The 25,494-nt window shown below is 47.1% G+C and overlaps 1 protein-coding gene across 1 annotated transcript; it reads right to left on the bottom strand.

Annotated features, from left to right (window-relative positions):
* Positions 1-857: 857 nt before the first annotated feature.
* Positions 858-25,473, bottom strand: DESI1 (desumoylating isopeptidase 1). Its single transcript, XM_050806139.1, has 6 exons — positions 25,145-25,473; positions 11,004-11,025; positions 10,412-10,481; positions 6,887-6,996; positions 6,110-6,232; positions 858-4,028 (listed from the first exon to the last, which is right to left on the bottom strand). Exons 1-6 carry the CDS (start codon positions 25,230-25,232, stop codon positions 3,935-3,937), a joined length of 507 nt encoding a protein of 168 aa, XP_050662096.1. The 5' UTR covers positions 25,233-25,473; the 3' UTR covers positions 858-3,934.
* Positions 25,474-25,494: the final 21 nt, after the last annotated feature.

Genomic DNA, 25,494 nt, shown 5'->3' with positions numbered 1-25,494 from the left:
GGAGTAAAGGGTGAACCAAGGCCCGGAGGTGTGAAACCACCAGAAGTGGCAGGGACTGGGACTGGCACTTGCGCCAGGGTGTGGGGTAGGACCAGGGTGTTCAAGGACAAGATTGAGAAGGGCCTTGATAAATGAGGACAAGGAGCTTGGCTCTTACCCCATGGGCTTGTAGGGGGCCACGCAGGGGCTGAGGGGAGCTGGACAAGCTTACTGAGGTGGCCAAGGGTACCCAAGACCAGCCTGGTGTTGGGCGTTGGGCAGTGGGCTGGGCCTGGTGTGCAGGGCCACAGCGCCACCTGGTGTCCATCACTCTCACTGCAGCGTAACCTTGCCTGGCTCTCCAACCTGGGAACCAGTGGGGCAGCCTCGTCCCAGACACTCTCTGCCTTCTTCAAGAGCAGCCAGGCTCTGTGGTCAAGGGCTCACATTCAGTGGTGTGCCAGGCCCCCGCTAGGCTACTTGCCTGACCTCTCAGCTACAGCCTGTCTGGGCGTGAGGAGTCACAGACCCAGCCTAAAGCCAAGTTGAAACTAGAGTGAACACTTTTTGATGAGGTCAGACCCTCCTGATGGCTAGAGGAAGACTACAGAATTTGAAGTTATCAGACAAAGCCTTGAGCTGCACCAGCTGCAAGGTGAACTTGGGCAAGTGATATTCTCTCTGGGCCCTTCTCTCATCTTTATAAAACAGTGGTGAAATTCAGACATCCTTCCCTGTTATCACTTCTCATCCACGGGCTCACAACCATGCAAAGGAAACACATCCAGACCCCGCAGAGTTAAGCTCCAAGGGACCCAAAAGTCTGGGGTCACTTCATGTTGGACGCATGTGCAGACCTGATTCAGGCACCACACAAATGCAGCAGGCAGAAATGAATTTATTGCATTAGAAAAAACACCAAAGAAAACCAGCAAACATCTCCGTCCTAGACACAGTTATTAGTTTGACTCAAGGGCATAAAGAAAACCCAGATACTAGATTTACTTCTGGGAGGGGGTGATGGTCTCATCCCTCCTCCTTCCCTATCTCTTTAAACCAATGGACCTCTAGGGAGGTGTCCGATACACTGTGCGATACAAGTACGTGACTCATTTCCCACTCTGCTTGCCTGTTCACATCCAGGTGGAGTTAGCTGGCCACAATGAGAATGCTCCTGAGGTGCTGGGACAGACAGAAATGTGAGGATGGGGGTGGGCAGTTGAAGCCTGAGCCTGAGTTTACACAGTTAGTGACACTGGGGCTCCCATCAGGGGAGGGAGAGCTTGCCTTGACATGGAGCTCTGGGAAAACTGCTCACTGATCCCTCGATCTCTCCCCACAAACCCTAGGGCACAGGCAATGGCACAAATGGCTGCTAGTATAAAAGGGGGTGCTGTTCAAGGAAATGAGTGCCTCAAATTCTCTCAGGGGAGCTGCCCCTGGGCCTAAGGGTACCTGCTGGGAGAAGCAAACCAGCTGAAACTGGATCTAGGAGAGGAGAAAGAAAAAAAGGAGCTGTGATGCCCAGAACCCCCTGCATGGAGGGGAGACCCCAGGCAGAGGGGTCTGAAGCAGGAGCCTGCAAGGCAGAGCCGGGTAAGGCAAGCTGGAAAAGGGGACAACACTGGTGGGAAACAGAGCACTGGCCAAGACCAACCTGCTACCCTCCCAGAAGAAACCCAGCCTGAGAAATTCTTTCTCTTTGGGCCCAGTTCTGCCAGTAGATCACCATTATACAATAGTCCCTGCTGGTTTCTGCTCTAATTTATTATTTCCATGCACATTGGCAAATCAGTGGGTCTTGAGAAGAATTAAACTTTCACTCATTTGGCCTGTAATCTTCAAGTTTCCAAATGTCACTTGACATCCCAGCTGGTCATGCCCCTGGTCAGGTCGCAGGCAAACACTAAGGCAGAATGACATCTCCTCTAGCTGAGACTCTGATGATGCCAACTGCTATGGCTAATGGCAGATAGCAGCAGATGGGGCCAGAAGTGAGTAGCAGCTTTTTGGAGAGGAAAGGCCCCTGCTGCAGGCCAGACTTCCAGGAAGAAGCAACATAATTCAAGTCCGCGAGGTGGCAGGAAGTTGTGGCAGAAGGGGCCCAAGGATGTCAGAGCTGAGACTTGGGTACCTGGCAGCTCTGAGTCCCTTCTTCACACTCACTTTCCCAAAATCTAACTAATGGAGGTTCACATGAAGAGAGGGAATCTGAAAGTCTCTCTGGATTAGAGACTCCCAGACTGTTTCCTGCCTATAAACTGCTAGCAGCAAGTCATTAGGAAAATGCCCACTCATGCCCCAACCTGCTTTCCCTAAAGTCAGAATGACAACGGAAATAATCTGTGCCTTCAAAACACATTTAGGATAAGGGAAAGTCCCTATCAGAAATGATTCTAAATTTTCTTGCCACCTTGATTCCACATCATTTTATTTTTTTGAGATGGAGTCCCACTCTGTCACCCAGGCTGGAGTACACTGGTACAATTTCGGCTCACTGCAATCTCCGCCTCCTGGGTTCAAGGGATTCTCCTGCCTCAGCCTCCCGAGTAGCTGGGTCTACAGGTATGTGCCACGGCACCCAGCTAATTTTTGTATTTTTAGTAGAGACAGGGTTTCACCATGTTGGCCAGGCTGGTCTTGAACTCCTGACCTCAAGTGATCTGCCTGCCTCGGCCTCCCAAAGTGCTGGGATTACAGGCATGAGCCACTGTGCCCAGCCTCACATCATTATTCTTTCCATATCAAAGGTATTTTCCAGCCAGGTGCTGTGGCTCACCCCTGTAATCCCAGCACTTTGGGAGGCTGAGGGAAGTGGATTACCTGAGGTCAGGAGTTCCAGACCAGCCTGGCCAACATGGCGAAAGCTGTCTCTACTGAAAATACAAAAATTAGCCTGGCGTGGTGGCACGCACCTATAATCCCAGCTACTCGGGAGGCCGAGGCAGGAGAACCGCTTAAACCCGGGAGGTGGAGGTTGCAGTGAGCTGAGATCACGCCACTGCACTCCAGCCTGGGTGACAGAGCTCTCAAAAAATAATAATAATTAAAAAAAGGTATTTTCTTAGAGCAGGGAATCCCGTCCCTTGGTCCCCAGCTGAATACTGCATACTGGTCTGGATGGTGGTTACAGAGACTGCAAATAACCTACATCATTACTTGTAGAAAAAAGGCCTGGGTCTCTGCTGCTCCAGCCCAGACCTCATCAACTATGACACATCAGCTATGCTGAGGAAAAGCAGCCTCGGAGGCACCAAGGCAGGTTTCCCAAAATTGATGGCAGAGGATTGGCAATCCATCTAGGTGGAAGGAGGAATGGCTTTATCCTGTTTTCTCCAGCCTGATACTTGCTGTTACTCCCTTGATCCTGAGGCAATGGCTGCTCCAGCACTGGCCTTGCTTGTGGTAAGGGAGGGAAGGTGAGGAGGGTTGTGGCTGAAGAGTTCACTTAGGTTGGGTTAGTCATCCTGAAACTGGTCCCATGTGCACCAAATCCTTTGGTTCATTTAACACTAGAGTAACTGTTTCCGGGTCACGGATGTTCTAAAACTCACCTGGGTCCCACAGGTGGTGGCAACTTGGGTAGAGCGTGAGTGTTCTCTGGAAAGAGTTCTAGGTTGGGGCTCCCGCAAACTGTGACTCTTGCTTTCTGTTTAAACAAAGCCCCTCCCTTTCTCCAGTGTGGTGGACACTTAGGAAACAGCATCCGAAGTGAACTCACAGACAAGACAGCCTTAATAAATTAGTATAATACTATTAGAAGGGGTGGCATTTTGTTCTGTTTCTTAGCAGCATTGTCTACATGCGGCCTGACAGTCTCCTTCCCTGGGAAATTTAAAAAGCCGTCCCTTGGTTGTTAGCTCTGATGTAAAATTATAAAATAGAAATCTGGTAGGGTTTGTTTTGTTTAAAAAGGAAAAACCCTGGTGAGGCAGGGCGGTCCCAGGCAGTCCTGTTAGCTCTGGCCGTTGGGTCTGCCCACAGAGCTCCCTCCCGGAGGCTGGATCTGAATGGAGTCCAGGAGGGGCCGAAGTGCCTGTCCAAAGGGCCTGCAAGGAAACAGAGACACGAGAGGGGTGGGCTTTGGGATGTGGCCTGCTGTCACACACCCTGTGCTGCCTACGGGTAGGGAGGAGGAGTGGGCGCTGGTGGCAGCAGCAGCACCGCCAGAGAAGGAAGGAGCACCTCGTCACCTTACTTAAGTTTCCCACCTGCCTCACACTCAAGTGTTCTTGGAGGACATCTCCGAAATAGCCTGCTCTGTGTTTTTATCCCTGGGATTCCCTCCTCAGGGCCTCACCTCTAGAGCCTGGTTAGCTGTGGTTTGAACAGGCTGGCTACATACAGGGAACTAGAATTTTGCTTTATGTGCTTGTGTCTTTAATTCTCGTGAGCAAGGAAAATATCAAATTGAAGCAAGGAAACTGAGGCAAAAGAAGAAGGATATGAAAAAGAAGACAAAAGTTAGGGGTGAGGACAGCACACAGTTGGATTTTTTCAGGAACAGAGGTCTGCCAGGGAGTACAGGGAATATTCAGAAAAAAGGACAAATGCAAGGTTACCAGTATTGATGCCTTTCTTTCACCCTGAGACAGAGTCTTGCTCTGTAGCCCAGAGCTGGAGTGCAATAGTGTGATCTCGGCTCACTGCAACCTCTGCCTCCTGGGTTCAAGCAATTCTCCTGCCTCAGCCTCCCAAGTAGCTGGGATTACAGGTGTGTGCCACCACAACTGGCTAATTTTTTTATTTTTAGTAGAGATGGGGTTTCACCATGTTGGCCAGGCTGGTCTCGAACTCCTGACCTAGTGATCTGCCTGCCTCGGCCTCCCAAAATGCTAGGAATTAAGGTCTGAGCCACCGCGCCCAGCCATTAATGCCTTTCTAAAGGGCTTTTAGTTTGCTCTCACAGTAACAGATGGAAAAAAAACACTGCAAATACTGGAGTTTGGAGATTTTCCATGATTACGACAACCATAAATAAGGTTGCCCAAACACTTTTAAGTCACTGGCTTTTTCTTCAGTGGATACTGCTATTTTTGAAAACCATCTCCAAGTTCAAAGGAATGAAGTACTCCAAAGTATAGACAGATGCAACCTAGAAATATCAACCCTATTTCAGACAATTCCAGGAACTCCACCCATCAAATAATAACAGCAAGAACATTCTGGTTACTCCAGTTTGCTCAGGGCCCCATAACCTAGATCCCTCAGCAGAGCTGTGGGACTGCAAACTCATCGAATGATAGGAAGGCAGGGCCAGGGCTGGCGGACTGGGGCTCCTCACCAGCCTGCCACAGCAGCCTTGTTTCCTATGCAAGCTCTTCCTGGGAGGTTCTTCCTCAGGTATGAAAAACAGCCCACTTTGCTGGGCCTGCGAAACCTGCCAGGATCTCTGTTGAGTAAGGCCATAGTTCAGGAGAAACTGAGTCAGAATAAGCAAATAGACATGGTCCTGGAATGAGCAGAGGCTGCCTGAATGCAATCAATGGCAAGGGGATGGAGGAGGTGAGATGGCTATGGGGGTGTTGTGTCCTTTCGGGGTATACTGCCTGGATGATGGCCTGCAAGGCTCTTCCAAGGCTTGGGCCACATAAGGACAGAAGGGGCTGCAGAGTGTTCTTGAAGAAAACATCTGTTGAGGACTGACTGTGCTGTAATGCATGAGGGCAAGTAGAACATAGTCGTTGAGGGAGTCAAAGAGCTCATGGTGTAGTGGAAGACAGGCAAATCAACAGCTATAAAACAAGCTCCCCTACTATTTTTCTGACCCCCTCTCTGCTTGTCTAACATTGCATTTTAACTGGGTGCTTCTGGGGAGTGGTATGCCTTGAGCACAATGGGAAGGACAGACGCCAGAATTTTGTGCAAATACTGAAGCCAGTGTCAAGTGGGTTTCTAAGTTCTGTGGTTGCACTTAGGCCAGGGCAGAGCTGATCTAGCTCTGAGGGTGGAGGTAATACAGGTGCGCATCAGTGGGTGGAGAGAATGGCAGCTTTCTGTGTTAGAACCTGCCATCAGGGCAGGCTCATCTGGTTGGGAGGGCAGATGGGGACCAGAGGAAGGGCACTGACCGTGAATGGGGATTTTCAAGGTTGGCCAAAGCAGGGGCAGGGACAGAGGCCACACTTACGTGGAGAGAACTTCAGAGGGCAGGTCTGTGATGTAAGAAGGAATCTTCCGCCCAGTCAGGAACTGTGCCACTTCGTTGCTGAAGGTGTTACAGTTGTGTTCAAAGAGGTTGTAGGCCTCACCTCTGTACATTGAAAGGTTTGCAGAACATATATGAGAAACCAGCAAGCGTCTATGTGGAATAACTCAAGCTAGGCAGTGGAATGGTGAGCACAGTTCAATGTGAGGACTGCGATTTCCCCCCTCTCATCTGCCAGAAGCACTGCTTATTTGCCATTCTGGCCATTAATAACTGATTTTTAAGGGAAGGAGAAACTGAAAAGACATGGCTCCTCCACAGTTTCAGGAGAATCTTTACATTCACAAAAGCAGAGCTCTGGTGTTAGAGTTTACCCCCTTACTCAAATCGACTAAAGCCTCTTTAAGAGAAAATCTGCTTGTTTGTATCTCATCCCAACCCTTCTGCAAACCCTGTTTTTCCTTCTGCAAACTTGGCCAATACAGGTTGAGAATAGCGCTTGCTGATTTTAATCAGAAGGAATGAAAAGCCCTTATTTCCTCTAAAAATTTCAGCAGAAAGTATGCTTGAAGGAATATCTGTATCAGAACAACTTAGAGCTTTTTGTAGCATAACTGCCTTTTCTTCATGTTAATTTAGCAAAAAACTGGCCCAGGCCTTGTGCTGAGTGATAAGGATGATATGACATGACAGCTGCCTCCAGGGGTTATCTAGCTGGGGAGACAGACACAACTAACCACCACCCCTGTGTTCACTCACCGGAACAGGGACTCCCCCAGGGAGGACAGGTACTCCAGAAAGATTTCTTCTGTGACTTCTGTACTCCCCACGTCAACCACAGAGTCTGGGGGCCCAAGCAATGTCCCCCCCTAAAAAAGCCAACCCAAAGAAAGTCATTAAATTACCATCTCCACTGAATGTTTTAATGTGGCTTCCCACAGTAGACCACGAACACTGTTCTGACTTCACTTTTTTTTTTTTTTTTGAGACAGAGTTTCTCCGGTCACCCAGGCTGGAGTGCAATCTCAGCTCACTGCAACCCCCGCCTCCTGGGTTCAAGTGATTCTCCTGCCTCAGCCTCCCAAGTAGCTGAGATTACAGGTGCCTGCCAACATGCCCAGCTAATTTTTAGTATTCTTAGTAGAGATGGGGTTTCACCATGTTGGTCAGGCTGGTCTCGAACTCCTGACCTTAAGTGATCCACCCACCTAGGCCTCTCAAAGTGCTGAGATTACAGGTGTGAGCTACCGCCCCTGGCCTGACTTCATATTTAACTTGCAGAGCACCCTGGGCAGATGAAGAATGCTATTAGCTATTTGTATCAGGGATGCAATGGCTTAGAAGCATGGGTGTCCAATCTTTTGGCTTCCCTGAGGTACACTGGAAGAAGAATTATCTTGGGCCACACACAAAATACACTAACACTAATGACAGCTGATGAGCTTAAAAAAAAAAAAAAAAAAAAAAAAAAAAGGCTGGGCGTGGTGGCTCATGCCTGTAATCCCAGCACTTTGGGAGGCTGAGGCAGGCAGATCATGAGGTCAGGAGATCGAGACCATCCTGGTTGACACAGTGAAACCCCGTCTCTACTAAAAGCATAAAAGATTAGCCAGGCATGGTGGTGGGCGCCTGTAGTCCCAGCTACTCGGGAGGCTGAGGCAGGAGAATGGTGTGAAGCCGGGAGATGGAGGTAGCAGTGAGCCGAGATCGTGCCACTGCACTCCAGCCTGGACAACAGAGCAAAACTCCGCCTCAAAACAAAAACAAAACCAAAACAAAAAACAAAGAAAAAACCCTCATGTTTTAAGAAACTTTACAAATTCATGTCGGACCACATTCAAAGCTGTCCTGGGCCACATGTGGCCCACAGGCTACAAGTTGGACAAGCCTGGCTTAGAGCTTTCTGGTGACTTTTCATTGCTATGTGCTAGCAGCATGGAAGAAGTCAGACTTCTTGTTTCTGGGGGGGCCCTGGGAAGCTGATTCTCTTGCAGCTCTGACTCCTGATGCTGTCCACTTATTTAGCTGAGAAAAAGAGAGAAACCCAGAATGTGAAGTCTACTTTTGTTCCCAGTATGTCTCATCATGAGGACAGAACAGGACAATAGAAATGGCTCACACTTCATAGGCCACCTTTCCATGCCTATTTGCATAAAGTATGCAGCCAGTTTTTCTTATGACATACTTGATATCTCATGTAACACTGGAAAGATGAGAAGGACAGTGAGAAATCTGGCAGGCTGGCAGATATTTCCATAATTCAATTCTTTTTGGATCTGTGAGCCTAATCCAATGATGGTGATGGGGCAAGAGAGTTAATGGCTCCTGAAAGGCCTACAGAGAACCCTCAGCCATGTGGTTAACAGTCTGCCAGAGAAGACTGAAGGAGAGAGTGAGGTTGAGTGGGGAAACCAGCCACTGTGGAAGCAAGGGGATTAGCAGGGAGAAGAAATCTGGGAAGGGATAACACTCCAGAATAGAGCTCCCTGAAAAGATCTTTCATTCATAGCTACTGAGCACCTCCTACATAGCTGACATTGTTCTGGGCACTGAGGAAAGCATGGTGAGGAAGATAACTATGGTAGGCAGAGAACAATTCTCTCAGAGTTGTAAGAGACTAAAAGGTCACTCTGACCCTCTTATTCACTCATATAACAAATATGAATTGAGAACTTATTGTGAGTCAGGCCTCATGCTGGGCACTGGGGCTGTGGTGTGGACAACATAGATGAGATTCTTGCCCTTAAGAAGCTTAGTCTAGCAGGGAAGGGAGATTGAAAAATCCCATAACCAGTATATAATTATGAGCTGCAATTAAGAGCATGCTGGAAAAGTACAGAATGCCAGCGGTACATATGACAGGAGACCTTCCTGGCCTGAGGGGTCGGGGAAAACTTGCCTGAGAAAGTGACACAACTCAAATCTGAAGGATGGAGAGGTGTAACCAGGTGAAGGATTAAGAAGGTGTACTGATGTCAGAGTGCAGGTTTCAATGTCTAAGGTGTGTTCAAAGAATGAGAAGAGAGTGAAGGTTGGGAGGGAACAACCTGAAAGAGGCTGCCAGAGACAGAGTCAGAGACCAGATCAGGTAGGTCCTGGGAGGCCACGCTGAGCTTTCTGGCTTTTATTCCAAAAGCAATGGGAGAATTCTGGCTTATGCAGGGGATTGCTTGAGTCCAGGAGTTTGAGATCAGTCTGGGCAACATAGGAAGATCCTATCTCTACAAAAAATAGAAAAAAATAGCAGGGCGTGGTGGTGCTGAGTCCTAGCTACTTGGGAGGCTGAGGTGGGAGGATTCATTGAGCCTGGGAGGTGGAAGCTGCAGGAAGCAAGATTGCGCCACTGCATTTCCAGCCTGGATGACAGAGCAAGATCCTGTTTCAAAAAAAAAAAAAATCCTTCCTGCAGGATATAGCAAAAACAAACAACAACAACCACCACCACACAAACAAACACACAACCAAAATGAATGGCTGCTTGGCCACTGCTTCAGCACCTACTGTGACAACACTTGGATAACTGAAAGAAATTTTTGGAAAAGGCCAGGTGCTGTGGCTCACACCTGTAATCCCAGCACTTTGGGAGGCCAAGGCGGGTGAATCACGAGGTCAGGAGTTTGAGATCAGCCCAGCGAACATGCTGAAACACCGTATCTACTAAAATATACAAAAAATTAGCTGGGTGTAGTGAAGGGCGCCTGTAATCCCAGCTACTTGGGAGGCTGAGGCAGGAGAATGGCGTGAACCCAGGAGGCGGAGCTTGCAGTGAGCCGAGATGGCGCCATGCACTCCAGTTTGGGCGACAGAGCGAGACTCCGTCTCAAAAAAAAAAAGAAATGTTTGGAAAAGGGTGTGGGCTTTAGTGTCATAATCCTAGGTTCTAGGACTGGTGTCACTTATTGGCTGTAAGTTTGGGCAACTCTTGATGCTTCTCAGAGCCCTCATCATTCAGCTTAACATCAGTTGTGCTCCTAGGATGAGCCGGGCACTGTGCAGGGGATGGAGATGGAAGGCCTCAGCTCACTTCCACAGTTCCCTGCAGAGAACCAGAAACGGCTCATTTCACCATAACACGCTCTCTGTGAGACAGAAGGACCCACACGTGCCATGGGAACAGAGAGGAGGGGAATTGGCTGGGGTGTCTGGGAAAGGTTTTCTTGAGCTGAGTCTTCAGGTGGCTTCAAGGAACAATGCCAGAGGTCCACAGTAGAAGCAAAGCTCCTGGTCTACAGGCGCCCCCAGGAACCTGAGACTGCAGGACAGAATGTAGGGGAAGACACTTACCGGGGGGCAGCTGGAGATACCACCACTGCCGAAGAAGAACTCATCCTTGTGCACAACTATGGATGTGTGCCTGTCACATAGAGAGAGACACAGTGAGCCAGAAAACTTAAACTTTGAGAAAAAGCAAACACCATAATGCAATGAGAATAATTTCTGCCCAAGGATAGGACTGTGGGGACCAGTCTTATAAAACCAGTCTTATAAAACCAACAAACCAAAGGTATGAATATGATAAATACCACAGATCAGGGGTTCTCCATCTTGGCACTATTGACATTTGAGGCTGGATAGTTCTTTGTTGTGCAGGGTTGTCCTGTGCATTCTAGGCTGTTCAGCATCCCTGCCTCTATCCACAAGATGCCAGTAGCATCCTCCTCCCTGTGTGACAACCAAAAATATCTCTGGACATGGCCAAATGTCCCAGGGTGAGAGAGCAAAAGAACTCGTGATGGAGAAGCACTGCTTTAGGGCTTGAAGATTTATAGCATGGAGAACTAGGTTTCATGCTGGAAGCCACAGACTAAAACCTGAAATGCATAGAGTGCTGCCTTATTTCAAAACTAGTCAAAGTAAGGAGACCCACCCAACTTACCAGATGCCTTCCAGTTGTTTCCCTGTGGAGAGAAGAAGAGATTTAGCCACTTGGGACTAGACTAAGTGGCCCCTCAGCCTCGGTAAATTCACTGTGTCACTCAAACCCAGGGTAACCTGTCATAAACCTCTTGAAGGACTTTCTAGGAATGCAACTCCCCTCCAGTAAGGTCTTTAGGTTGTGACAGAGTATGCTCTGTTAAGTAAGCTGAAAAGTACGAGAGTCTTTTATCAGAATGCAAGATTAAAAACACTGGTATAAAGGTACCCCAGTTTTATGTCTGCTATTCTTTCCTCTTTGGGGTCAATTCAGCTATGCCTTTTTAACTTCTCTGTCTCACGTACAGTAAGACTATATTAATACAATGAATGTTATTACTCATTTCTTCATTGACGCGAAATCCTTCAGAAACTGATAGGACAAAACTTTGCAAATGCTATCCATTTAAATAGTTAAGGCACTGTTATTTACCTCTATGTGCCAGAAACAATGTTAGGTGTGGAAATGCAAATAGGAACATATCACTTTCCTGCCTTTGAGAAGCTCAAAGTCAAATGGACTGAGATACACAATTAACTAAAACACAATGTTAATATGCTGTATCATAGTGGTAAAAATAAGGTGCTAAATATAATAAACTACTTTTGTGAGCTTCCATTACCAATGACAACTAAGGGCAGGGATGGACATTTCTGTGGGAGAGAACAAGACGTGAACATGCATGGCTGTGAAGTCTAAAGCCTGCAGGGCAGAGTGAAGAAAGGGTGCAGTGATGGTGCTAGCGGGAGGAGCGGCCAACAGGATGGCCAGCAAAGTGGGCAGGCCTGGACTCAAAGAGGCTGTGAGGCTGGAGAGTGCCTTGATCAGATCCATGTTCAGAAAAGATAACTGTAGTTGTGGGATAGCAGATGAATTGGAGGGAAGAGAGCAGAGTAAGCAAACCAGGGTAAGGAGGTCATCGCAAGAGTCCATGGGAGATACTCTACAGCAGTGCTCAGGAGGCAGAGGAAGGGCAGTGAAAGATGCGGAGCGCCAGCAAACATGACTCACTCACCCCTGCTTATCACTTCACGTGGCGACATGGCGGATTACTGATTGCTAACTGCTACCTTCACTGTTTGCCCTGTGACTTTCTTTTTTTTAGAGACAGAGTCTCTCTGTCGCTCAGGCTGGAGTGAAGTGACGTGATCTCGGCTCACTGCAACCTCTGCCTCCCGGATTCAAGTGATTCTCATGCCTCAGCCTCCCAAGTAGCTGGGATTACAGGCATGAACCACTAAGCCCAGCTAATTTTTGTATTTTTAGTAGAGACAGGATTTTGCCATGTTGGCCAGGCTGGTCTCGAACTCCTCGCCTCAAGTGACCCACCTGCCTCGGCCTCCCAAAGTGCTAGGATTACAGGCGTGAGCCACCACATGCTTGGCATACCATCCTCAGAGATAGTTAAGGGGACCATATGGATTCAGATCCTGGGTTTTCCACTTCCTAGTGGTGGATCTTGGGCAAGTTTACCTAGCGTGTTTAAGTCTGTTTCTCCGATTCGGAGTTGCTGTGACTGGTAATAATAATGCATAGAAAGCTTCACAGTATATGATATACAGATGTTTGATAAATGGAGGTTCTTATTAGGTACGATGACCTCCTTGGGGAAAAGGGTAAAGACTTCCACAAGATAAAAGTAAGTTCTACTTCAGACATGGCACGGTGGCCCACCCCTGTAATCCCAGCACTTTGGGAGGCCAAGGCAGGCGGATCACTTGAAGCCAGGAGTTTGAGACCAGCCTGGCCAACAGAGAAACCCTGTCTTTACCAAAAAAAAAAAAAAAAAACTCACTGGGTGTGGTGGCATGAACCTGTAGTCCCAGATACTCAGGAGGCTGAGGCACGAGAATCGCTTGAACTTGGGAGGCAGAGGTTGCAGTGAACTGAGATTGCGCCACTGTACTCCAGCCTGGGCAACAGAGTGAGACCCTATCTCACATAAAATAAAAAATAGGCCCGGTGTGGTGGCTCACGCCTGTAATCCCAGTACTTTGGGAGGCCGAGGAGGGCGGATCATCTGAGGTCATGAGTTTGAGACCAGCATGGTCAACAACCCTGTTTCTATGAAAAATACAAAATTAGCCGGGCATGGTAGTGCATGCCTGTAGTCCCAGCTACTCAGGAAGCTGAGGCAGGAGAATCGCCTAAACCGAGAGGGCAGAGGTTGCAGTGAGCCGAGATTGCAGTGAGCCGAGATTGTGCCACTGCACTCCAGCCTGGGCTACAAGAGCGAAACTCTGTCTCAAAAAAAAAAAAAAAAGAGTAGGTTAAGGGAGTTTCCGGGATGGTCAGGGTGGGCCTCTTTGAGAACGCGACATTTGAGTGAAGTTTTTTTTTTTTTTTTGGAGACAGGGTCTTGCTGTGTTACTCAGGCTGGAGTACAGTAGCGTGATCAGAGCTCACTGCAGCCTTGACCTCCCAGGCTCAAGTGATCCTCCCACTTTAGCTTCTCAGTTGCTGAGACTATATGTGTACCACCCAGGCCTAGCTAATTTTTTTTTTTTTTTGAGACGGGGTCTCCCTACATTGTCAAGCCTGGACTTGAACTCCTTGGCTCAAGAGATCCTCCCACCTCCAGGTGTGAGCCACCACGCCCAGCTTTGAGCCAAGATTTAAAAGAGACAAGAGAAAGAGGGATGCAGGGGCAACGACATGCCAGGTTTATCTGAAGGCCTGTAAGGATGCCAGTGAAGCTAGAATGGGTGAGGAGGGGAAGTAGAAGATGACCAGAGGTAATGGAGGACCAGATCACAGAGAACACTGCAGAGGCTGAGAACACTAAGCCTGAGTTGTCCAATATGGTAGCCACTGACCACATGTGGCTATTTAAATTAAATAAATGCACAAATTCAGTCCCTCGGTTCCACTAACCACATTTTACGTATTCAATAGCCACATGTGACTAGTGGTTACTTATTGGACAGTGCAGATCTAGAACATTTCCATCACTGCAGAAAGTTCTATCGGATGCACTGTTTAAACTATAGTTTCCTATTCTGTAAAAAAAGCATAACAACAGTGCCTGCCTCATAACATTTCCAGGATTAAAAGAGACGATACATGACACATGCCTAGCACAGGGTCTGGGACATAATACATGCCCAATAAAGGCCAACTCATTTCTTCTAGGGTTTGTAACTTGAAAATTTTATAGCTGTTCTCATAGTACCTTGGTATTGAAACTATTCATGTGTCCTTCTCCCCAGTTAGACCACAGTTGCCTCAATAACCAGGACAGTTTTCTTATGCATCTTTGTAACTCCAGCACCTAGCAAAGGACCTGGACCTGAGATGTGACATGAACATCTGTTGAGATGAGCTGTTCTGTTTAGTTAGCTTTGTTGGTTGACACACAGTGCTATTGAGGACAAAGTTCCTAACCCCAATCTGGGCTGCCTGGCTTGTTATTGAAATGACTCAGCCACCCTGGCACACTGCACTCCCGGTCTACTGCTGTCCTCTCAGATGCACATGCTCACTGACCCAGGAGTACAGCTGGCAGGTAGGGATGCATCATCAGCTCAAACCCATTCCTGCTCAACAGAGTTTTGGAGAGGGGCCTCAGTTATTTCACACCTGAAAAACAACTCAAAAGTTGCATGATACAAACCCTACTTTATTCTCCTTTATATCCTTTGTATCATCACTAAATTTGCCTGTAAGCTACACACCACACTTCCTATTCAACTGTATCAAGGTACACTTAGGATCTCATCCATTCAGAGAGTGGAGATAGGGATTATAGAAAAAAGATTTCCTTATTTATTCATTCATTCTTTTTTTTTTTTTTTTGAGACGGAGTCTCGCTCTGTTGCCCAGGCTGGGGTGCTGCAGTGCAACCATGGCTCACTACAACTCCTGCCTCCAGGGTTCAAGCAATTCTCCTGCCTCAGCCTCCTGAGTAGCTGGGATTACAGGAACGCACCACCATGCCTGGATAATTTTTTGTATTCTTAGTAGAGACGGGGTTTCTCCATGCTGGCCAAACTGGTCTCAAACTCCCAACCTTGTGATCCACCCGCCTCGGCCTTCCAAAGTGCAGGGATTACAGGTGTGAACCACTGCACCCAACCTATTCATTCTTTCACTTATTCATCTACCAAACACTTGGTGCCAACAATAACATTAAAAATGAATTGAGTGAATTTATATCCTTTCTTTTTTTCTTTTGAGACAGAGTCTTGCTCTGTTTCCCAGGCTGGAGTGCAATGGTGCCATTTTGGCTCACTGCAACCTCCACCTCCCAGTTCAAGCAATTCTCCTGCCTCAGCCTCCCAAGTAGCTGGGATTACAGGTGTGCGCCACCATGCCTGGCTAATTTTTGTATTTTTAGTATAGACAGGGTTTCACTATGTTGGCTAGGCTGATCTTGAACTCCTGACCTCAAGTAATTTGCCCGCCTCGGCCTCCCAAAGTGCTGGGATTACAGGCGTGAGCTACTGCTGCACCCGGTCTACATCCTTTTTTTTTTTTTTCCTTTTGAGACGGAGTCTCACTCTGTCACCCAGGCTGAAGTGCAGTGGCGTGGTCTTGGGTCACTGCAACCTCCAACCTCTGAGTTCAAGTGATTCTCCTGCCTCAGCCTCCCAAGTAGCTGGAATTACAGGCACCTGTCACCACGCCCAGTTAATTTTTGTATTTTTAGTAGAGATGGGGTTTCACCACGTTGGCCAGGCTGGTCTTGAACTCCTGACCTCATGATCCACCTGCCTCGGGCTCCCAAAGTGTTGGGATTACAGGTGTGAGCCACTGTGACCGGCTACATCCTTTCTTAAAGTATTTCATAGTTATACTTGTTTTCTCTCTCTCTCTCTCTTTTTTTTATTTTTTTCTTTTGAGACGGAGTTTCCCTCCGTCGCCCAGGCTGGAGTGCAGTGGCCAGATCTCAGCTCACTGCAAGCTCCGCCTCCTGGGTTTACAACATTCTCCTGCCTCAGCCTCGAGAATAGCTGGGACTACAGGTGCCCGCCACATTGCTCGGCTTTTTTTTTTTTTTGAGTCAGGGTCTCACTGTATTGCTTAGGCTGGTTTTTAACTCCTGGGCTCAAGGATCCTCTTGCCTTGGCCTCCAAAGTGCTAGGCTCAGCCAATTATCCTTATTCTCATAACATCTTTAGGGGGTAAAGTAGAGCAAACATTTATTAACAGCATTTTACAAACAGGTAAATAAAGATGCACAGTTTGTCCAGCAGAAAAACAGAACAAAGCAAGATATGAAGATAAGCTTATTGGAGAATTTTGGGTAGAAGTGAAAGGTTTGCTGCTTTGCAGCCTACTCTTGCAAGGAAAAGGATGAGGGCCATGGTCCTGACATGATGCCAGGCATTGGAAAGTGAGACTGGATTGATACATGTATCTTTTCTTTTTAGAGACAGAGTCTTGCTCTGTCACCCAGGCTGGAGTGCAGTGGCGTGATCTCGGCTCACTGCAACCTCTGCCTCCTGGGGTCAAACAATTCTGGTGCCTCAGCCTCCTGAGTAGCTGGGATTACAGGCGCATGCCACCACACCTGGCTAATTTTTGTATTTTTAGTAGAGATGAGGTTTCACCATGTTGGCCAGGCTGGTCTCGAACTGGCCTCAAGTGATCTGCCCGCCTTGGCCTCCCAAAGTGCTGGGATTACAGGTGTGAACCACCACACCCGGTCTGGATTAATTTTAATGGTTTTTTAGTGGTAGTTTGAGATTGAATTAGAATACAAGGCCATTTTGGGACATGAATTAGGCTCTGGATATTTGCATACTGTAGAAATAGATTATTTTCCCACTAAGATTTCCTCAGCAAACTGGAGCATGGTGGGTCAGATACTTCATGTCTCCAAGCTTGTTGGTAAATCTAATGCATTCACTTTGTGGCCTATGAAGTATGAACATGGAAAACAAATGGAAGACATGGCTATCAGCCCTGTTTTTCAACATGAATAAGTCAGCCTTCTACTGATCATAAAAGTAAAGGAGAAAACACTCTATCCACCTCCTCATTGATTAAGATGGATGGAGTTGTGCAAACAGACATACAGGCTGGTTATAGATTTAAGCGGTCAGCATCTGTTATACTACCAGTGCTAAATAAATGTCTATTAATAAGCATAAACTGGATGATGGTGATGGGGTGCCAGGCTCAGGGGCCTCTATACAGGTAGCATTTTGTCTCAGATGGCAGGTAAAGAAATGCATTAGCTCATTGGTATAAATCAAATGTAGCCCCAGCTTACCTCACGATTCTTCCCCATGGTGATAAAGTGCTTTTAATTGGCAGTTTACCGGCAATATGAAAGGCTTAATGTAAAGTTTTTTTTTTTTTGAGACGAGTTTCACTATTGTTGCCCAGGCTGCAGTGCAATGGCACAATCTTGGCTCACTGCAACCTCCGCCTCCTGGGTTCAAGCAATTCTCCTGCCTCAGCCTCCCGAGTATCTGGGATTACAGGCTTGCGCCACCATACCCGGCCAATTTTGTATTTTTAGTAGAGACGGGGTTTTTTCATGTTGGTCAGGCTGGTCTCGAATGCCCAGCCTCAGGTGATCCGCTTGCCTCGGCCTCCCAAAGTGCTGGGATTACAGGCATGAGCCAATGCACCCAGCCTGTGTAAAGTTAAAAAAAAAAATCAGCTATTCTTTCTGGGACCACGGGATAAACATTAAATCTATGTGGGAAAAGGTAAAAGAAAACATTTGTATAATATAAGTGGGCCTTTATAGCCCATACTGTAAAAAATGCCTATTGGCAGGGGGGTTTATTCCTCCTTTGGCCAGAGAAAGGTTATCACAAAATCCAAATGTGATGCATTGTTAAAAACTAAAAGAGTGTTTTAATCTGCAAAAAAGGTAAATTTAGGCTGGGCATGGTGGCTCATGCCTGTAATCTCAGCCCTTTGGGAGGCTGAGGTGGGTGGGATTGCTTGAGCCCATGAGTTCAAGACCAGCCTAGGGAACATAGTGAGACCCCCATCTCTACAAAAAAATACAAAATTGAGCCAGGCATGGTAGCCTGTGCCTGTAGTCCCAGCTACTTGGGAGGCTGAGATGGGAGGATCGCTTGAGCCTGGAAAGTAGCAGGAGATGGAGGCTGCAGTGAGTCTTGATGGAGCCAGTGCACTCCAGCATGGGTTACAGAGCACCACCTTGTCTCCAAAAAAACAAGCAGCAGCAGCAGCTCATGCCTGTAATCCCAACACTTTGGGAGGCCAAGGTGAGAGAATCACTTGAGGCCAGGAGTTTAAGACCAGCTTGGGCAAAATAATGGAACCCTGTCCCTACCAAAAAAAAAAAAAAGCTCAGTATGGTGGCTCATGCCTGTAATCCCAGCACTTTGGGAGGCTGCGGCAGGAGGACAGCTTAAGTCTAGGAGTTTGAGACCAGCCTGGGCAATATAGCAAGACCTCATCTCTATTAAATGAAGCTAAAAAAATCAGTCAGGCATGGTGGCATATGCCTGTCATCCCAGCTACTCAGAAGGCTTACCAGGGAGGATAGCTTGAATCCCAGGAATTCGAGGTTATAATGAACTATGATTGTGCCAAAAAAAAAAAAAAAAAAAAAAGAAAGAAAGAAAGAAAGAAAGAAAAAGAAGGAAAGAAAGAAAATTTAGGCCCAGTGCAGTGGTTCACGCTTGTAATGCCAGCACTTTGGGAGGCCAAGGCAGGCGGATCACAAGGTCAGGAGATCGAGACCATCCTGCTGACACAGTGAAACCCTGTCTCTACTAAAAATTAAAAAATTAGCCAGGTGTGGTGGTGGGCGCCTGTAGTCCCAGCTACTTGGGAGGCTGAGGCAGGAGAATGGCGTGAACCCGGGAGGCGGAGCTTGCAGTGAGCTGAGATCGCACCACTGCACTCCAGCCTGGGCGACAGAGCGAGACTATGTCTCAAAAGAAAAAAAAAAGAAAATTTATAAAAGCAGAATCACGCAGGGCCTTGTAAGCCATATTCCTTTCCATTTTGCCTTAAAGAAATGGCATGATTATTAAATTAATTCATTAGATGAGTATAAAACAGTTCACACAGTGAATAATAAAAATCTAAAACAAAGCACAATAGATGGCATTAAAACATAAAAAACCTCTCTCAGATTTGAATAAATTTTACTTAATCTTCAAGCTTAAGTTCAAGTCTCAATCATTTCTATAATCAATACTTACTGAACACCTGCTCCAACAGGCCACTGGGGACATAAAGGAAGGGGACAGAGTCCTTGACCTCCAGGAGCTTCAGGCTCTTGCCGAAGCCTTTCTGACATTCCCAGCTCACCATGGCCTCTCTTATTTCAAGGCCTAACATAGTTGCTGCACCACTCACTCACTTTGGCACCTAATCATAATCTGTTTTATATTGTTATCAAATGTTATATGTGTATATTCATTATTTAAAGGAAAATAATATTTTAAGAAAAACTCCTGGGCTGGGCATGGTGGTTCATGCCTGTTCTTTGGGAGTGGGGTTTGTCAGCACTTTGGGAGGCTGAGGCGGGTGGATCATCTGAGGTCAGGAGTTCGAGACCAGTCGGACCAACATGGTGAAACCCAGTCTCTATTAAAAATACAAAAATTAACTGGGCATGGTGGCACATGTCTGTAATCCCAGCTCCTTGGGAGGCTGAGGCAGGAGAAGTGCTTGAACCCAGGAGGCGGAGGTTGCTGAGCCGAGATCATGCCATTGCACTCCAGCCTGGGCAACAAGAGTGACATTCTATCTCAAAAAAGAAAAACTCCTGGCCGGGCACAGTGGCTCACACCTGTAATCCCAGCACTTTGGGAGGCCGAGGCGGGTGGATCACAAGGTCAGGAGATCAAGATCATCCTGGCTAACACGGTGAAATCCCATTTCTACTAAAAATACAAAAAATTAGCCAGGCGTGGTGGTGCGCACCTGTAGTCCCAGCTACTCGGAGGCTGAGGCAGGAGAATGGCGTGAACCGGGAGGGGGAGCTTGCAGTGAGCCGAGATTGTTCCACTGCACTCCAGCCTGGGCAGCAAAGCAAGACTCCATCTCGGAAAAAAAAAAAAAGAAAGAAAAACTCCTGGAGTTCACATCACATCTTTTTTTTTTTTTTTTTTGAGACGGAGTCTCGCTGTGTCTCCCAGGCTGGAGTGCAGTGGCGTGATCTCGGCTCACTGCAAGCTCCGCCTCCCGGGTTCACGCCATTCTCCCGCCTCAGCCTCCCAAGTAGCTGGAACTACAGGCGCCCGCCACCACGCCGGGCTAGTTTTTTGTATTTTTAGTAGAGACGGGGTTTCACCATGTTAGCCAGGATAGTCTCGATCTCCTGACCTCGTGATCCACCCGCCTCGGCCTCCCAAAGTGCTGGGATTACAGGCTTGAGCCACCGCGCCCGGCCGCACATCACATCTTTTATTTCATTACTATTTGTACTACAAAATGAAGTAAAGAATTGAGTATAGAGTAAAATCTCTAATATTCGTTAGAATGCATTCTGCCAAGAAATGTATATATTCTATGCCTCCAAATCTTTAAATCTGAAAAGAGTTTTGAAATGGGCTTGTAAAGAAAAATAAACGTGATGGATGCACACGAAACTTGAGATCAGAAAATAATCAACGAATACGAAGTACTTCTTACCACAATTAAAACACACACACACACACACACACACACACACTTCTGTATGTACTCTGGCACAAAAAGAGGTCAAGAAATTTAAAGAGCAGCCAAAATTATTAAGAGGAGGAACTGAAGGACAATTATAATAGTTAATTATCTTAGGCAATCGGTGACTATGAAAAAAATGTGCAATCAGGCTATCTGATCAATTAGAACGATAAGGATAATTCTGGGACCATTTTTCATGGTGAATGAAGAACTATAGAACAGTAATGCCTTCATGTGAGGCAATTCCAGGAGGCTGAAAACAGGACAGGGTAAAACTATGAAATTTACATTGCTTCAGGAAAGGGGAATTACCTTGGGCTTTATCTAGTGCAATCCTGAACTGCGTAGAGCTAGATTAGGTCTCCCAATGGAGAACTGACATAACTGAAGCCTGAGAGGGTACTGCGGATGAGATCACACGGATTTAATTTGGGAAATGGAGGCTAAGAGGCATGATCATAAATCTAGATTGTAAGTGCCACATACACATTGAACCCAGCTTTTTTTCTCATCCAAACTTGAAACATTTGGCAAAGAATGCCTTTACAAACTTCAGGAAGGCATCTACTTTACTTCAATTATAAAGGAACATATTACACATTAGAGGTGGTATCTCAAAATGACTGAGAACGCGAGCTCTGGAAGTCAGACTGCCTGTGTTCATAACCCAGCTCTACCACCTAGCAGCTCCGTGACCTGGGGCAAATTCCTTAATACTCTACTTCTTGGGTTCCTCAATGGAGAAAATGGAGGCAATAACAGGACCTATCTCACAAAGCTGTGGTGAAGATAACAATGCATGCAAAGTACTCAGAAAAAAAGGGTCTGACACATGGTAAGCTCTCAATAAATACTGGCTATTAATATACTTCTAGAATTCATCATAAAAATCAGGAAACAAATTGATTTTTTAAAGGTTCAAATATATTTAGGAATGGGAAATCAATATATGGCTACTTATAGAACTGGGACATACCCAACTTCAAGACTAGTGATATCTGAATGGGATGAACCAGTAAGACCATGCCTATTTTCCTTAAGTTTTCAACTCTAGAAAGTAATGACTACTAGCTTTGCTAACTCTTTCTTCATTAATTTTGCAAAAGGTATAAAAGCAATATGGAAAAAAAAGGTAGAAAAGAAAGAAGTAGATTAGCAGACAAGGTGATTTCCTCAGATCAGAATCTGATGTGCCAAATGGGTGATGTTCCCATGATTGGCTGAGGTCTTCCAGGACTTCACATCTTTATAAAAGGGTGGGGAGTGGGGAGGAGGCAGGTCTATTACTCCACCTTCAGTTATGGCACTTTCCCTTTCACCCACTACACTCCACAAAGGCCTTCTTTCAGTTCCAGTATCAGGCCAGACTCTTTACTGTCTCAGGGCTTTGGCAGGTTGATCTGTCTCCTACCTGGAACACTGTAACTCCCTTATTACCTTCCTGTGGCTAATTCTTCCTCATCCTAAATTCCCAGTATCAAAGTTACTACACTTGATACCCTTATTTAAAATACATCTCTTGGCTGGGTGCAGTGGCTCACACCTGTAATCCTAGCACTTTGGGAGGCTGAGGTGGGAGGATCACATGAGGTCAGGAGTTCAAGACCAGCCTGGCAAACATGGCGAAACCCTGTCTCTACCAAAAATATAAAAATTAGCCGGGTGTGGTGGCGTGCACCTGTAATTCCAGCTACTCTGGAGGCTGAGGCAGGAGAATCACTTGAATCTGGGAGGCAGAGGTTGCAGTGAGCTGAGATCACACCACTGTACTCCAGCCTGGGCAACAGAGCAAGACTCATCTCAAAAAAAAAAAAAAGGCCGGGCGCGGTGGCTCACGCCTGTAATCCCAGCACTTTGGGAGGCCGAGGCGGGCGGATCACAAGGTCAGGAGATCGAGACCACGGTGAAACCCCGTCTCTACTAAAAAAAAATACAAAAAATTAGCTGGGCGCGGTTGTGGGCGCCTGTAGTCCCAGCTACTCGGGAGGCTGAGGCAGGAGAATGGCGTGAACCCGGGAGGCGGAGCTTGCAGTGAGCCGAGATCGCGCCACTGCACTCCAGCCTGGGCGACGGAGCTACACTCCGTCTCAAAAAAAAAAAAAAAAAAAAAAAAAAAGGTCTCTCTTGTTATTTTCTATCACAGCACCCAGGGTGCTTCTGGTGCAGAAGGCACTTATGCAATTTGTAACTAATTATTTGTTTATGTATTTATTTTTAATGTCTCCCCCATTAGACAGCTCCATGATGGCAAAGAATATCTTTGTTCATTATATCAACCTCATTTACCTTAACACGTTGACTAGCATAGAGCGGACGCTCAATGAACATCTGCTGATCTGCTGAATGAATGAAATAATGACTCCTAAGGCCCCTTTCAGCTGCCCAATAATTATTAGGTAATAGGATAAAAAATACCCAGTGTAAAGGGGGAGGCTTTTACTTGGGGTATAAGAAATATTTGATTCTTCACTATGATAAAAAAACAAGCAACTAAATAGCTCCATTCCAAGAAGTTTAGTTAAAACTTGACTGATGTGGGCCGGGCGTGGTGGCTCACACCTGTAATCCCAGCACTTTGGAAGGCTGAGGCGGGCGGATCACAAAGTCAGGAGATCAAGACCATCCTGGCTAACAAGGTGAAACCCCATCTCTACTAAAAATACAAAAAATTAGCCAGGCGTGGCGGCGTGCCCCTGCAGTCCCATCTACTCGGGAGGCTGAGGCAGGAGAATGGTGTGAACCCGGGAGGCGGAGCTTGCAGCGAGCAGAGATCGCGCCACTGCACTCCAGCCTGGACCACAGAACGAGACTCCCTCTCAAAAAAAACAAAACAAAACTTGACTGATGTAATCTATTAATGAGTAACAGCTTCCTCAATGACTTTGTAAGTTTTGCTTTCAGATGTGCCTTATCATTTTAACAACTGGTTATCCAGGCCCAAACTCCTGTCAAATAATGGGTTGGCTACATAAGAATTAGTCGATAAGCTCATTAAAAATACAGATTTTTGGACCAAAACTCCAGGAGATTGATTTAGTATTTGTGAAGTAAAGCTCTAGAATCGATATAATTAAAACTTTTCTCATTTTAAATAGATATTGTGTGTATGTCATACACAGGTCTAGAGGTTAGAAACAGTGTATAGCAAAGCTTCTCTTCTACTCCTGTTTTCCTGGCATAAAGTTCCCCTTTCCATAAGCTACTGCTGTTATCAATTTCTTGTGTATCCTTTCGGATAATTATTTGCCTATGCAAGCACATATATATCCTCTGATTTACATATTTAAAGAGCTGTTCTACTCTTGTTTTTTCTAATCTCATTTAACAATATATGTTGGAAATGAAAGTATCTGCATTTTAAACAAGCACCCTAGATGATTTTGATGTGAAGCCAAATATAGAAACAACTCACAGGCCCATGGTTGTGAGATTAAGTTCAATTCACTACAACATATTAGAAACTCAAGGACATTGAAGGATGCTCTCAGAAGTAGCCTTGCTTACTTGACCTCTGCCCCCTCATCTTACAGAGATGAACTAAATAATTCACCAATGTCTCCACAGAAGCCAGGAAAAATTAGCCATTCAAATGGATGCTGTCAAGGCTTCAATTTTCAATTATTGGAATTCTTTCCTGCTCATGATTACCCAAAGTTACAAACTTGACAATTCCTGTGTTACACAAGACATTCCTGTATTTAAGTTGAAATGAGGTGTGATCGTCACTGAATGAGGGCTGGTTTTTCTCCTGCCAGTTAAGTAGTTTAACGGAGCACAACCGAAATACTTTCTTTACTAATCCTTATTCACACAACCTCATCCAAACTTCCCCCAAAACTGCTTTCTTGCCATTTGAGCAAAGGCAATTAACTTAGAAACTGTGGGGAGAAGATTGCTTGGTGAATTCTGGAGTTCGGGGCTCCTCTTGTCCTGACTTGACCTACCTAGGGGGGGTTCCCTAGGCAGCTCTATCTCCCCCATCCCACCTACCCGCCGGACTGCATAGGGAGCTTACTTTTGGCACTGAGGCAAGGTTCTCCGAAGGCCACCCGACCTCCGCAGTGTCTCTGTCACCACGAGGGGCACCGCGCGGCAGGCATCCTCACCTTTCCTACACCGCGCCAAGGAGGCAGGAGTGCACCAGCCTACCCGAGCGAGACAGGGAACCCGCTGGGATCCAGCGCTGGTTTACTCCACACCCCCGTCGAAGGGGCTCTCGAGGGTTCGGTTTCTGCCCGAGCCCCCTGAAAGGTGGAGGAATGACTCCTCCATCCCTTCCCCTTGAATTCAAACGTGAGGATGGTATCTGCGAGGCTAAAGCGGGGCTCAGAGGGCCCAAACCTCAGACCACTCTCTTCTCCACTCGGCTTTTCTTCCATCCTCTGGGCCATGTGTCTCCCCGTGAGTCGTGGCCCAAGTCTCCCCACCTCGGCCAGCCGCCACCCTCTGGCCTGGCTCCCGCCCTCCTGCCCACCTGGCCCCTTCCCCCTCACCCAGCATGATGGGGCTGAGCCGCCGGGCCAGGCCCTTGGACAGATCGTACACGTAGAGCTTCACCGGATAGAGATTCGGCGGCTCCATTGGGACCCGTGGCGACGGCGGCCACGACGGCCCTCGGGCACCCGGCAGCGACTTGGACCTTCCCGTACCCGACGGGGGTGGGAAGCGGAGGGGGGGGGGTACCGGGCCCGGGCCCGGGCTGAGGGGTGGGGGAGAGGCCGCCCTGCGCTGCTCGCGCCCCCACACCCGCTACCGGCAACGACTACTGTGAGGTGACAGAGAGCGGACAGGGAGGGCCCACACGGAAGAGGGGGCGGGGGCAGGCACGCACTTTTGCGCATGT

This window comes from Macaca thibetana, chromosome 10 (genome assembly GCF_024542745.1).
Source record: "Macaca thibetana thibetana isolate TM-01 chromosome 10, ASM2454274v1, whole genome shotgun sequence".
In the NCBI taxonomy this organism is placed as follows: domain Eukaryota; kingdom Metazoa; phylum Chordata; class Mammalia; order Primates; family Cercopithecidae; genus Macaca; species Macaca thibetana.
The sequence above is the reverse complement of the archived record's forward strand: the minus strand, read 5'-3'. Positions and strand labels throughout refer to the sequence as shown.

What these genes read in the sequence shown, in the direction of transcription:
- DESI1 (XM_050806139.1), bottom strand. Translation starts at nt 25,232, where the DNA reads ATGGAGCCGCCGAATCTCTATCCGGTGAAGCTCTACGTGTACGATCTG. An exon ending in GCTCAGCCCCATCATGCTGG is followed by an intron (nt 11,026 to 25,144) that starts GTGAGGGGGAAG and finishes TTCTCTCCACAG; the next exon opens with GGAAACAACTGGAAGGCATC. An exon ending in GTATCTCCAGCTGCCCCCCG is followed by an intron (nt 6,997 to 10,411) that starts GTAAGTGTCTTC and finishes TGGCTTTTTTAG; the next exon opens with GGGGGGACATTGCTTGGGCC.